Genomic DNA, 14421 nt, shown 5'->3' on the forward strand with positions numbered 1-14421 from the left:
ATAATTGCCAATATTTTGATAGATTATGTTTTGTGTGTGTTTATGAATAAAAGAAAACACTAGAGATAAAATCGAAATGTTCTTTATCACGTATGCCTTCGTGCCATCCCCACACCCCTTCCCTCCATAAGCAAACAGTATTATAAATATAGTGTGTGCTTTTAATCCATATTTTATATGTAGAGCATCAAACAAGTCCTATTTTTTTCACCTTCCCCATCTCCAAGTATTGTAGAGTTCCACCAGATTAACATTAGTAACAGTGAGAGGAAGAGTCATGCAGTCTCTTATTGGGGACCTACCATTCTAGGACAAAAAGACCCCAAACCAAATGCCCAAGTACACTGTTTTCCAGGTGCATATCCACGTAGTACAATGGAAGGAAGGTGCCTACTCTGTTGGCATGTACCAGCAGATAAAGGACTTTGCACAGGTATCCAGTTGAATATAATCTAGAGTGATAAAAAGTCCTTGGGCAATTTGAATTTTATTAAATTTACTACAGAGAGGAAATTTACTCAAGATTTAGCATATTTGATTGTAGAAATGTTAGGTTTCAGCAAAACAACTGTCATTTTAAGAAAGCCTAACATGTTTTGAATCACTCATTAGGGTTTGTAACTGAGAAATAGAAGAAAGAAAAAAAATGAGTCATTAAACAGGTTAATTTGGGCACATTTCACAAGTGCTTTCTGAATACTCTTGAGCACATGAAATGCATACATTTGCCTTTAATTCTTCTGCATTTTTTTCAGGTGGTTGTGCGAGTGAATGATATACCAGCCCATTGCTCAGGTTCCTGTTCTTTCCAGTACCTTGAAGGGTCCACTCCCCAGGTCCACTCTGTGTGGTATTCCCTTGGTATGATTTGTGAGTTGGCATTGATATAGTCATGAACTTCAGACTCAGAGTGATTTGTTAGAGGCCGTGTACCTGGTGGTGGGTGGACAGAAGGTGCATCAATTCATGGGGTGGATGTTAAGTGATGCAGCAGAAAGTGTATTTTTTGTTCAATCTAAATGATATGGTTATGGTTTGAAATGGAGACAGGTGGAGCATTTTTTCTTTTTTTGAGAGAGAGAGAGAGAGAGAGAGAGAGAGTGCACACCTGAGCAGGGGAAGGGCAGAGGGAGAGGAAGAGAGAGAATCCCAAGCAGGCTCCATGCTGAGCAGGGAGCCCGACATGGGGCTCAATCTCACCACCCTGAGATCATGACCTGAGCTGAAACCAAGAGTCAGACACTTAACCGACTGAGCCACCCAGGTGCCCCGAGACAGGTGGAGTTTTGATGACCTAAAATGTTTTATTCTCTTTGTCCCTTGTTTTGAAATTTGTTTATTTTGATTTTTTTTCATTTTTTAAAAGTTGACTAGTGATCTCTTATTCCTAGTTTGAGAAAACTTCAGATGGGGGCTGTATACTGCCATAATAAATATAGATGCCCAATATTTGAGTCAGCATTCAACTCCTTGAATTTTGGGAGGGGAAGGTGAGAGGGAATGAACATTTGACATTAGACAGAGTTCTCTTAAATGGAGTTATATCACTGAGAGATGACTTTGTTCTTTTATTTTTTTTTTCCCTCTTTTAAGATGGTGACACCAACCTACTGGTTTATATTTTTGGAACTAGTTTCTCCGGTGACCCCCAGGCCCTGGAGGTTACGGTGAACAACACGATTTGCAAAGTTCTTTTCTCAAACCAAACGAACGTGGTCTGTCAGACAGACCTGCTCCCTGTCGGAATGCACCGGCTCTCCGTGGTGGTGAGGCCTTCTGGTCGTGCCATCAACGCCAGCGGAGAAGCCCTCTTCCTAAGCGTGGAGCCCAGACTGGATGCTGTGGAGCCTTCCAGAGCTGCAGAGATTGGTAAGCTGGGGAGCACCCCACCATGCCTCTGACCCTCTGAAGCTAGCATGCTTGCCGATATGAGGAACCTAGTCCTGTCACGTGATAAATTCTATATCCCCTACGAGTCACAGCTTTTTGTTTTCTGCCATCAGCAATTTTGTCTAATGAGCTACAGACTTTTGAGCCCTTAAATGAAGTCACTTGCCCCATAAAGGATCCTAGTTGGCTGAGGGTGTCAGGCATAACTGGGTCAGTCACTGAGGCACTGGGACAGTTTGGTCCAGGGGGAACACCACCAGATTGGGAGCTGGGACATGCGCCTGGGTTCTTGTCTTGCGAAAGTCAGATATGTGACCTTAGGAGTTCCAGTTACTTTTATGGGATGTGGTTTCCTAATAACGATGATGATGGGCACAGTATCATTTACTGAGTACCTCATCTGGGCAGTCGCACTCCCTAAATGCCTAGAGCTGCTCCAAAGATGGAATTATTATCCACTTTTTTTTAGATGAGGTAATGGTGGTTGGAAGCAGAGTGACTGGCCCAAGGCTTTCCAATGGGAAGAGGTAGAGCTAGCTGCGAACTGGGATTTTCAGAAGCTCAGCCTCCTGCTTCTTCTATGCCGCCCCGCTGACTTAGCTCTGCAGCGGGCCTGATGATGCCTGACTCACAGGCCTCCTACTTCTGTGTGAGATTAAAATGAGCCAACAGGTGGGAAAGGACCTTGAAAAGTAAAAACATTTGCAAATATGAAGCACAGGCCTCATGTACACAATCGTTTGTGGACTGATGTATAGTTGGATACTCGGCTAGCATGCAAAGCCAACTACTATTTGAGTGGGCGGTAGACAGAGGGCAGTGGGTCTTACCGACATTGACCCCATGGATTGTAGGTTAGTGCCATGGAAACCAGGGATCTCTCCATGCCTTCTGAGGGACACAACCAGTTAAAAACAACCCAGCCAGATTGTAAGAATGTCAGGAAAACTCACACTTATATGTGTTAATGTATGATTTTTTAGAGCATAAAACTACTTTCTTTCATGTCTTGGATTTGTGTCATTGTTTATTCTCTTGGTCAAAGAACTGTGGCTTAGAACATTTTTTTTTTTTTTAAAGCATTTCCTGCCACAGACTCATTGCTCAAAGGAACAGCTCATTTCTGACTTGACTTTGCCTGGAAGAGTGAATTATGAGGCCCACCCTGCCTCATCTCTGCACAGGAACCGAGCAAGCTTGCTCTATTTCTCGGTGGTTTCAGGCGGGGACCAGATGATATGGGGAGCTCGGGGTGAAAGATCATATTCTCTAGGAACTCAGTAATTATTGGTTTGAATTTAGGGCCTAAAACAGTGTCTTCTCCTGAGATTTTTAAGTGGCTTTGATCTTCTTAGAAGGTTGGCTTTGCAGTTCAGGTCACACAAACCCCGCTTCAGCTCCTCTCCACCCCCCACCAACTGGATTGCACACACCTCAAGTGCACACATGGGACCCTGTCATCTTCACTTCCCCTCTGTAGAGTGCTTTTCACAGGCGGGGTGGCCAACTGTCCTGTTTTCTTGGGACTGAGGGGTCTCCCAGGACATGAGACTTTTTAGTTTTAAAGTGAGGCTGTGGAACTCAGTGCTAAACCTTGGCAAGTCCCAGGCAAAGCAGGATGAGTCGGTCACCCTATCAGGGCATGCGGTACCAGCGATGCGTAGTGCAGGGATTTGTCTAGGAGGATTGCACTTCATCCTTCTATACTTTAGTAAAAGATGGAAGACTCCGAGAAGGGGTAGCGTCTTGATGGGTGCAAGTCGGCTTTTAGTAAGACTAAGGGGAAAGGGAAGGAGCTAGAGAGAGGCTCTAGCTCCTACTTTTCTAATTACTGGCTCTAAACTTTCCCTGCTAACCCTTCCTCTGCTCTGCCACTTACCTAGTATCAACCAGTGTCAATCGATCAATCAATCAATCAACATTATAAAGGCCCACGCTAGATGCTGAAGATCTTGGCACTCAAAGTGTGGTTCTGGACCAGTGGTATCTGTATCATCGGGGAGTTTTTTAGAAACGCAGAGTCTCAGCCTCCACCCCAGACCTCCTGAATCAATTTGCACTTTAACAGGATCCTCAGGCAATTTCTAGGAATAGTACAGTTTGAGAAATGCTGCTATGGGGAGTTTAAATAGAACCAGATTGAGGCCTACCAGCAAAGAATTTACAGAATAGCTTTATATGTAATGAATACATAAAGTAATGTAATCAATAACATTTGAAATCACCACTTGCCCATATGCAGAAGCACCCTAGAAAGGGTTTTGTTTTTTTTTTTTTTAAGAGAGAGAGAGTGTGTGAGGGGGAGATGGAGAGGGAGAGAGAGAGAGAGAGAGAGAATCCTCAAGCAGACTCCCTGCTGAGTGCGGAGCCTGACATGGGACTTGATCCCAGGACCCTGAGATCATGACCTGAGCCTAAATTTTCCATTACCTTGTCTTCCAGATCATTGATACATTCTTCTGCATCCTGTAATCTGTTGATTCCTTCTAGTGTGTTTTTTAATTTTAGTTATTGTATTCAACTCTGACTGGTTTTTAAAAATATATTCTCTTTATTGAAGCTCTCACCAAGTTTTTCCATTCTTTTCTCCAGCCTAGTGAGTATCTTTATGATCATTACTTTAAATTCTTTATCAGGTCTGTTACTTATTTTGGTTCCACTTAATTCTTTTACTAAGTTTTTTTCTTGTTCTTTCTTTTGGAGCATATTCCTCTGTCTCCCCATTTTGCATGACTTTCTGTGTTTGTTTCTATGGATTAGGCAAAATGCCTACTTCTCTGTGGAGTTGGGCAGACTGTGTGTATTTTTGCTGACTGGAGCTATGGATGTATATGCTAGTTACTCTTTTAAACCATGACTTTTTACAGAGAGAATAAAGAAACAAATAATAATAAAATTAAAAAAATAAGATGAAAGAAGAAAAAAGAAAGAAGAAAAAAAAGAAGAAAAAAGGAGAAAAGAAAAAAGAACAAGAAAGAAAAGAACAAAACCAAGAAAAAAAATAAAAACAAAATAAGACAAGACATTTTAAAAAGTAAAAATACAATAAAACAGTATAAATTAAAACAAACAAAACCCCCCACAACTCCACAGTTTGTTTTCTGTGCCCTAGCACCACAGGGTGGTTGGTGCAAGCTTGTGGACCGTGGGCTTGCTAAAGTCATAAGCTCACCAAGATGACTGAACATTCCAGTTATGGTGTCTAGACCCTAGTCTGGTCTAGGCTTTTATGGTGGGATAGGATTGTGAACTGTGTCATTCTCCAGTCCCTGTGATCTGAAGAGCTTTCTGGCAGCAACTCAACCACTTGACAGAGTTTTAGTGTTGTCTCTTTTATATGCTAGTTGCTCTTTAAACTGCAGGTTTTTTTGTGTTCCCAAGGACAGAAGGATCTGTTCCTGGTCCTTCAGTACTGTTCCTCACCACAGCCATTTTCAACATCGGGGGTGGGTGTTCTTGTTACTGTCTTTGCATATCTCTCACTGTTCTCTTGCCATTCTCTCTGTCTTTGGCTGTTTAATAGCTAGCTGGTCAGTCAGCTCTCAGTTCTTCTCCAGGAGGAATTGTTCTATTAAGAGGTGTAATTTGGTATGTTCTGTGGAGGAGGTGAGTTCAGAGTCTTCCTACATTGCCATCTTGAACTGGAACCTATTATCATCGTGATTTTGATTTGAATTTTCCTAATGACTAATGATGTTGAACATCTTTTCATGTCCTTCTTAACCATTTGTGGGTATCTTTGGAGAAATGCTCATCCAAATCCTTTGGCCATTTAAAAAATTGGGTTATTTGTCCTTTTATTATTGAGTTATAAGAGTTCTTTATATATGGTGGGTAAGAGTCTCATCAGATATATGAGTTGCATGTATTTTTTTCCCTTTTTGTGGGTTGTCTTTTTATTTTCTTGATAGTATTCTTTGGAGCACAAAAGTTGTTTTTAAATTTTTAAAAATTTTAATTCCAGTGTAATTAACATACAGTATTATATTATTTCAGGTGTACAATATAATGATTCAACAGTTCTATATATTACTCAGTGTTCATCATGATAAGTGTACTCTTAATCCCCTTTACCTATTTCACTCATTCCCCCACCCACCTGCCCTCTAGTAACTGTTTGTTCTCTATAGTTGAGTCTGTTTTTTAGTTTATCTTTTTTTCCCCTTTGTTCTTTTGTTTTGTTGCTTAAATACTATATATGAGTGAAATCATATGGTATTTGACTTTCTCTGACTGGCTTATTTCACTTAGCAATATACTCTCTAGCTCCTTCCATGTTGTTGCAAATGGCAAGATTTCATTTTTTACGGCTGAATAATATTCTGAGATATATAGATATATATATCTCACATCTTCTTTATCCATTCTTTATCCATTGATGGACACGTGGGTTACTTCCATGATTCTACTATTGTAAATAATGTTGCAATAAACATAGGGGTGCATGTATCCCTTTGAATTAGTATTTTCATATTCTTTGGGTAAATACTCAGTAATGTGATTACTTGATTGTAGGGTAGTTCTATTTTTAATTTTTGAGGAACCTCCATACTGTTTTGCACAGTAGTTGCACCAGTTTGCATTCCCATCAATAATGCACGAGGGTTCTGTTTTCTCCACATCCTCATGAACACTTGTTTCTTGACTTTTCGATTTTAGCCATTCTGACAGGTATGAGTTGATATTGCATTATGGTTTTGATTTGCATTTCCCTGATGATGAGAGATGTTGAGCATCTTTTCATGTGTCTGTTGGTCATCTGTATGTCTTCTTTGGAGAAATGTCTGTTCATATCTTATGCCCATTTTTAAATTAGATGATTTGCTTTATGGTGTTGAGTTGTGTAAGTTCTTTATGTATTTTGGATACTAATCCTTTATCAGATATGTCATTTGCAAATATCTTCTCCCATTCAGTAGGTTGTTTTTTTAGTTTTGTTGGTTGCTTCTTGCTATACAGAAGCTTTTTATTTTGATGTAGTCCCAATAGTTTGTTTTGCTTTTGTTTCCTTCAGGAAACATCTGGAGAGATGGTGTTACAGCTGATGTCAGAGAAACGACTGCCTGTTCTCTCTTCTAGGGTTTTTATGGTTTCAGGTCTCCACTTAGGTCCCTAATCCATTTTGAGTTTATTTTTGTGTATGCTCTAAGTGCGTGGGCCCGTTTCATTCTTTTGCATGTAGCTGTCCAGTTTTTCCAACACCATTTGTGGAAGAGACTGTCTTTTTCCCATTCCATTCTCTTATCTCTTTTGTTGAAGATAATTAACCATATAATTGTGGGTTTATTTCTGGGATTTATATTCTGTTCCTTTGATCTATGTGTCTCTTTTTGTGCTAGTACCATATTGTTTTGATTACTACAACTTTGTAGTATAACTTGAAGTCTGGAATTGTGATACCTCCAGTTTCCTTTTTTTTTTTTCAAAATTGCTTTGGCTGTTCAGGATCTTCTGTGGTTCCATACAAATTTTAGGATTGTTTGTTCTAGTTCTGTGAAAAATGCTTTTGGTATTTTGATATGGACTGCATTAAATCTGTATATTGCTTTGTGTAGTATGGACGTTTTAACAATTTTTGTTCTTCCAATCCATGAGCATGGAATGTCTTTCTGTTTGTGTCATCTTCAGTTTCTTTCATCAATATTTTATGTTTCCAGAGTACAAATCTTTCACCTATTTGGTTAAATTTATTTTATTAATTTTGGTGCAGTTGTAGATGGGATTTTAAAAAAATTTCTCTTTCTGTTACTTCATTATTAGTGTGTAGAAATGCAATGGGTTTCTGTACATTGATTTTGTATCCTGCAACTTTACTGAATTCATTTATCAGTTTTAGCAATTTTTTGGTGGAGTCTTTAGCATTTTCTACATATAGTATCATATCATCTGCAAATAGTGGACGTTTTATTTCTTCATTGCCAATTTGGATGCCTTTTATTCCCTTCTTTTGTCTGATTGCTGTGGCTGGGGCTTCCAGTACTATGTTGAATAAAGATGGCAAGAGTGGACATCCCTGTCTTGTTCTTTTTTTTTTTTTTTTTTAAAGATTTTATTTATTTATTTGCGAGAGAGAGAATGAGAGACAGAGAGCACGAGAGGGAGGAGGGTCAGAGGGAGAAGCGGACTCCCCACTGAGCAGGGAGCCCGATGCGGGACTCGATCCCGGGACTCCAGGATCATGACCTGAGCTGAAGGCAGTCGCTTAACCAACTGAGCCACCCAGGTGCCCCCCTGTCTTATTCTTGACCTTACAAGAAAAGCTCTTAAGTTTTTCACCATTGAGGATGATGTTAGCTGTAGGTTTTTCATATAAGCCCTTTATTATGTTGAGGTATGTACCCTCTAAACCAACTTTGTTGAGGATTTTTATCATAAATTGATGTTGTGCTTTGTCAAATGCCTTTTCTGCATCTATTGAAATGATTATATTGTTTTTATCCTTTCTCTTCTTGATATGATGTATCATGTTTATTGATTTGCAAATATTGAACCACCCTTGCATCCCAGAAATAAGTACCACTTGGTCATGGTGAATATTTTTAATGTACTGTTGTATGCAGTTTGCTAATATTTTATTGAGGATTTTTGCACCTATGTTCATCCAGAATATTGGCCTCTAGTTCTCTTTTTTTGTGGTATCTTTATCTGGTTTTGGTATCAGGGTAATGCTGGCCTCATAGAATGAATTTGGAAGCTTTCTTTCATCTTCTATTTTTTGGAATAGTTTGAGAAGAATAGGGATAAACTCTTCTATAAATGTTTGGTAGAATTCGCCTGTGAAGCCATCTGGTCCTGGACTTTTGTTTGTTGGGAATTTTTTGATTACTGATTCAATTTCATTGCTGGTAATTGGGTTCTTCAAGTTTTCTGTTTCTTCATGCTTCAGTTTTGGTAGGTTATATGTTTCTAGGAATTTATCAATTCTGTCTAAATTGTCCAGTAATTGGCATATAATTTTTTTATAATATTCTTTTCCAATTCTTTGTATTTCTGTGTTGTCAGTTTTTATTTCTCCTCTTTTATTTCTGGTTTTGCTGATTTGAGTCCTCTCTCTTTCTGTTTTGACAAGTTGGGCTACAGGTTTATCAATTTGGTCAATCTTTTCAAAGAACCAACTCCCGGTTTCATTGATCTGTTCTATTGTGTTTTATGTTATTTCTGTTCTAATCTTTATTATTTCCTTCATTCTGCTGGTTTTGGGTTTTGTTTGTTCTTTGTCTAGTTCCTTTAGATGTCAGGGTAGGTTGTTAATTTGAGATTTTTCTTGCTTCTTGAGGTAGGCCTGTATTTCTGTAAACTTCCCTCTTAGAACTGCTTTTGTTGCATCCCAAAGATTTTGGACCATTGTGTTTTCATTTTCATTTGTAATTTTTGATTTCTTCTTTGATTTCTTGGTTGACCCATTCATTGTTTAGTAACATGTTATTTAACCTCCATGTATTTGTGGTCTTTCCAGATTTTTTCTTGTGATTTATTTCTAGTTTCGTAGTGTTGTGGTCAGAAAAGATGCATGGTATGACTTCGATCTTTTTGGATTTATTGAGATTTGTTTTATGGCCTATTGTGTGATATATTCTGGAGAATGTTCCATATGCACTTGAAAAGAATGTGTATTCTGCTGTTTTAGGATGGAATGTTCTGAATATGTCCATTAGATCCATATGGTCCCATATGTCCTCCAAAGACACTGCTTCCTCATTGATTTTCTAGATGATCTGTCCATTGACATAAGTGAGCTATTAAAATCCCCTACTGTTACTGTATTAGTATCTATTATTTCCTTTATGATTGTTATTAACTGTTTATGTATTTGGGTGTTCCTATGTTGGGTGCATAAATAATTACAATTGTTATATCTTGTTGGATTTTTCCCTTTATTATTATATAGTGTCCTTCTTTGTCTCTTGTTACAGTTTTTCTCTTAAAGTCTATTTTTCCTGATATAAATATTGCTACCCTGGCTTTCTTTTGACATCCATTTGCATGGAAAATGTTTCTGTATCTCCTCACTTTCAATCTATATGGGTCTTTAGATCTGAAATGAGTCTCTTGTAGGCAACATATAGATGGGTCTTAACTTTTTTATTCATTCCGTCACCCTATGTATTTTGATTGGAGCATTTAGTTCATTTACATTCAAAGTAATTATTGATAAGTATGTATTTATTGCCTTTTTGTTACTTGTTTTGTGGTTGTTTTTATACATCTTCTCTAATCCTTTTTTCTCTTGCTTATCTCTCTCATGGCTTGTGCAGCACGGTTTGTGGTTTTTAATTTTGGTGAAGTCTAGTTTGTCCTATTCTTGTTGGTACTTACGCTTTGGTGTCATATCTAAGAAATAATGGCCTAATCCAATGTCACTAGGATTTATGCATATTTTTTTCCCGAGAGTTTTATAGTTTTAGCTTTTGCATTTAGGTATTTCATTTATTTTAATTTTTGCTTATGGTGTGAGGTAGGGGTCTGTCTTAATTTTCTAGGGCTGCTTATCCAGGTACCAGAAACTGGACGGCTTAAACAACAGAAATTTATCGTCTCACAGTTCTGGAGGCCAGAAGTCAAGGATCAAGGTGTCGACCAAGTTGATTCCTTCTGAACCAGCCTATGAAGGAGAATCTGTTTTGTGCCTCTCCCTTAGCCTCCGGTGGTTTGCTGGCAATCTTTGGTGTTCCTTGGCTTGGGGAAACATCACCCTGATCTCCTCTTTCATCTTCACTTGGTGTTCTCCCTGTATCTTTTCTGTGTCCAAATTATTTCTTTTTATGAGGATATTAGTCATATTGGATTGGGGCCCACACTCCAGTATGACTTCATCTTGTCTTAACTGATTACAGCTGCAATGACCCTCTTGCCAAATTAGGTCACCTTTTGAGGTATTGGCAGGTAGGACTTCAAAATATGAATTTTGGGGGAAACATTTCAGCCTAAAACAGGGTCCAACTTCATTCTTTTGTTATGTGGGTATGCAGTTGTTCCATTTTGCATGTATGTGAAAAAAATAGTAGTATAACATCTTAGAAGTGGAATTGCTGAGTCAAGAGGTTATGTACATTTAAAATTTTGATAATACCAAAATATTCTCTTTAGAGGTTTTATAGTTTATTGTCTGTGTAGCAATATATATGACTATATACTTACCACATCTTACTAACACAGTGTTGTTACCAAACTTTTTGATATTTGCCTATTTTATGGAAGAAAAATAACATTTCATTGTAGTTTTACTTTGTATTTACTTTGCTAAGAGAGAAATTAAGTATCTTTTCATAAGTTTAAGAAGCATTGTATTTTCTTTTCAGTCACCTGTCCATCTCCTTAGCCCACTTTATTTCAATTGGATTATTTTTCTTTCTTATTGATTTTAAGAGCTTTTTTTTAATATATATATTGTGGATGTAAGCCCTTTATATGTTTGTCTACTTGTTTAGTATTTTTGTAATTCATTTTTTTATTATTAACATATAATGTATTATTTGTTTCAGAGGTACAGGCCTGTAATTCATCAGTCTTACACAACACACAGCGCTCACCACAACACATACCCTCCCCAATGTCCATCACCTAGCAACCTCATCCCCCCACCCTTTCCCCTCTAGCAACCCTGGAGTTTCCTGAGATTAAGAGTCTCTTATGGTTTGTCTCCCTTTCTGGTTTTGTCTTGTTTCATTTTTTCCTCTCTTCCCCTATGATCCTCTGCCTTGTTTCTCAAATTCCACATATCAGTGAGATCATATGATAATTGTCTTTCTCAGATTGACTTATTTCTCTTAGCATAATACCCTCTAGTTCCATCCACATCGTTGCAAATGGCAAGATTTCATTTTTTGATGGCTGCGTAATATTCCTGTGTGTGTGTGTGTGTGTGTGTGTGTGTGTGTGTGTATCTCACATCTTCTTTATCCATTCATCTGTCGATGGACATCTGGGCTCTTTCCATAGTTTGGCTATTGTGGACACTGTTACTATAAACATTGGGGTGCAGGTGCCCCTTTGGATTACTACATTTGTATCTTTGGGGTAAATACCCAGTAGTGCAATTGCTGGGTTGTAGGGTAGCTCTATTTTCAACTCTGAGGAACCTTCCTACTGTTTTCCAGAGTGGCTGCACCAGCTTGCATTCCCACCAACAGTGTAGGAGTGTTCCCTTTCTCTGCATCCTTGCCAACATCTGTCATTTCCTGACTTGTTAATTTTAACCATTCTGACTGGTGTGAGGTGTATCTCATGGTTTTGATTTGCATTTCCCTGATGCCAAGTGATGTTGAGCACTTTTTCATGTGTCTGTTGGCCATTTGGATGTCTTCTTTGCAGAAATATCTGTTCATGTCTTCTGCCCATTTCTTGATTGGATTATTTGTTCTTTGGGTGTTGAGTTTGGTAAGTTCCTTATAGATTTTGGATACTAGCCCTTTCTCTGATATGTCATTTGCAAATATCTTCTCCCATTCTGTCGGTTGTCTTTTGGTTTTGTTGACTGTTTCTTTTGCTGTGCAAAAGCTTTTTATCTTAATGAAATCCCAATAGCTCATTTTTGCCTTTGTTTCCCTTACCTTTGGCGATGTGTCTATGCAGTAAGTGTATCAATCTTTCTTTTATGGCTTTGGGATTTATAAAATACTTAGAATGGGCTTTGCCTCTCTGAAATTATATAAAAATAAGTTTTCCCATATTGCCTTCTCTTTCTTTTAATGTTTTCTTTTTTTTTTTAAATAAAAGTTTAAATATTTGATCACTTTGGAATTTATTTTGGTGAGGATGTGAGGTAGGAGATCAGATTTAATTTTTTCAATACTATTCACTTATTTTACTTATTAGAAAATTCATCTATTTTTCACTTATATGAAATGCCACATTTATCATTTCCTATAGCCTCTTACTTTTCTGGGTTTATTTCTAAACTTCCTATTCTGTTTCAATGATCTGTCTGAATGTGCATGTTTTATTACTGCATTTTTTACATTTTAATTATAGTAGTTTTATAAGATATTTTAATGTCTGGCAGAAGACCCCGTTGCTCTTATTTTTCAAATTTTGTATTCTGTCTATTGCTATTATTATTTTTTTTAATTTTAAAATCAGCTTGTCTAAGTTAAATAAAAAATCCTCTTTGTATTTTTATTGGGATTGTATTGATGCCTCAGTTTATTTTGAAAGATATGCTACCTTCATGAGGTTCACTTTTTCTACCCATTTATTTTAGGTTTTTTAAATTTAAGTTTTAATCCATCTATTAAGTTCCACAGTAGCATTTCAAAGGTTTCTTCAAATTCTTCATGTTCTTGAATATTTCTTGTCAACAATGTTTTCAGATATTGTATCTTTTGTGTTACTATTGTAAATTGGCTCTTTTCTTCAATTTTATTCTCTATCTCTGAATCTTCAGGGCAAGTTCATATATTTAACTTCAGGGTATAATTCCATGCAGTCACATTCTCCTGAAAGGTGTTCATCAGGTTGGATAAGTTCTGCTGTCTCACCCTAACATGCTTGGGGAAGATAACCTTGTTCCTGCACCCACTTCCCACTCTCAAGGTGTATGTGTCTCCCTATTTGGTGGCCTCCCTGCCTCTCTTGTATCCCCTTCTGGGGAGATGGCAGACTGGAATCCTTGCCCTCAGGAATAATAAATGAGCTTTCTATTCGTTAGCTTGATCAAGTGCTGGTCCTCCAAAAGTGTGGCATAATATCACTATGATTGGTGCCATGTCTCTTCATACCGATGTCTACAGCAAGGAGACAGAAGTATCTGTGTTTGTTCTTCAGTGGTTAGTACAGAAATCCTGATGGCAGTGGAAGGTGATGTCAGTCACCTCTACAGCATCATGGAGACTAGAACCTGGTATTTGTGGTATCAAATCATGAACTGGAAGGGCTAAGGCTGTCATTTAAAGATGAGGGAGTGAGAACCAGTGAACTCAGGGTCAATGTTACAAATGATCTGCTTTAAGTGGCAGAGTGATCTGTGGCCCTGACTTTGGGCCCCAGCACTTTGTACCATGATGCTCTCTTATACTTGATATCTCAGAAAGAGAATAAGTTCTATAGGATTGGCAGGGATGATATTTAAAACTCTAGGGCAGGAAGAGTTTTCAGAGACCATCTACTTTACTTCCCTGACTCTTGGCAGCATTTATCTATGTTTTATTTTTAAATATCTCCAGGATGTGTTACTCCTTCTCCCTGCCTTCTACTTACCATTTCTCCCTGTTTATATAGTAGTTTATATATTTAGCATCAGTCTTTTTCTGCAGTTTGAGCAGGACTTGTGTTTTGACTAAGGAGCTTCATATTTTAATTTCATTTTCTCTCTCTTGTGGACAAATAATTTTTGTCTACCTGTATGGCTCTTCATTCCATCTGAAAATGCTTGATTTATTGCAGGAGGGCTCTGGGCCACCATCCAAGGCTCTGGTTTGGAAGATGTGAGCCTGGTGTTATTTGGATCTCGGTCTTGTGCCATCAACATCACCACAAGCAGTTCACGAAGAATTCAATGCAAAGTTCCCCCCAGAGTAAGTGGAATCTCCTCTC

The 14421-nt window shown here is 38.0% G+C and overlaps 1 protein-coding gene across 1 annotated transcript in view; it reads left to right on the plus strand.

Annotated features, from left to right (window-relative positions):
* Positions 1–14421, plus strand: part of PKHD1 (PKHD1 ciliary IPT domain containing fibrocystin/polyductin) — a 440651-nt gene that overhangs the window by 43258 nt on the left and 382972 nt on the right. Inside the window, exons 25-27 of the mRNA XM_032410150.1 lie at positions 756–861; positions 1594–1869; positions 14272–14402. Of these exons, the coding sequence (XP_032266041.1) occupies positions 756–861; positions 1594–1869; positions 14272–14402 (513 nt within the window). The remainder of the gene's footprint in view (positions 1–755; positions 862–1593; positions 1870–14271; positions 14403–14421) is intronic.

Source organism: Phoca vitulina, unplaced genomic scaffold (assembly GCF_004348235.1).
Source record: "Phoca vitulina isolate PV1807 unplaced genomic scaffold, GSC_HSeal_1.0 scaffold11, whole genome shotgun sequence".
Taxonomy (NCBI): Eukaryota; Metazoa; Chordata; class Mammalia; order Carnivora; family Phocidae; genus Phoca; species Phoca vitulina.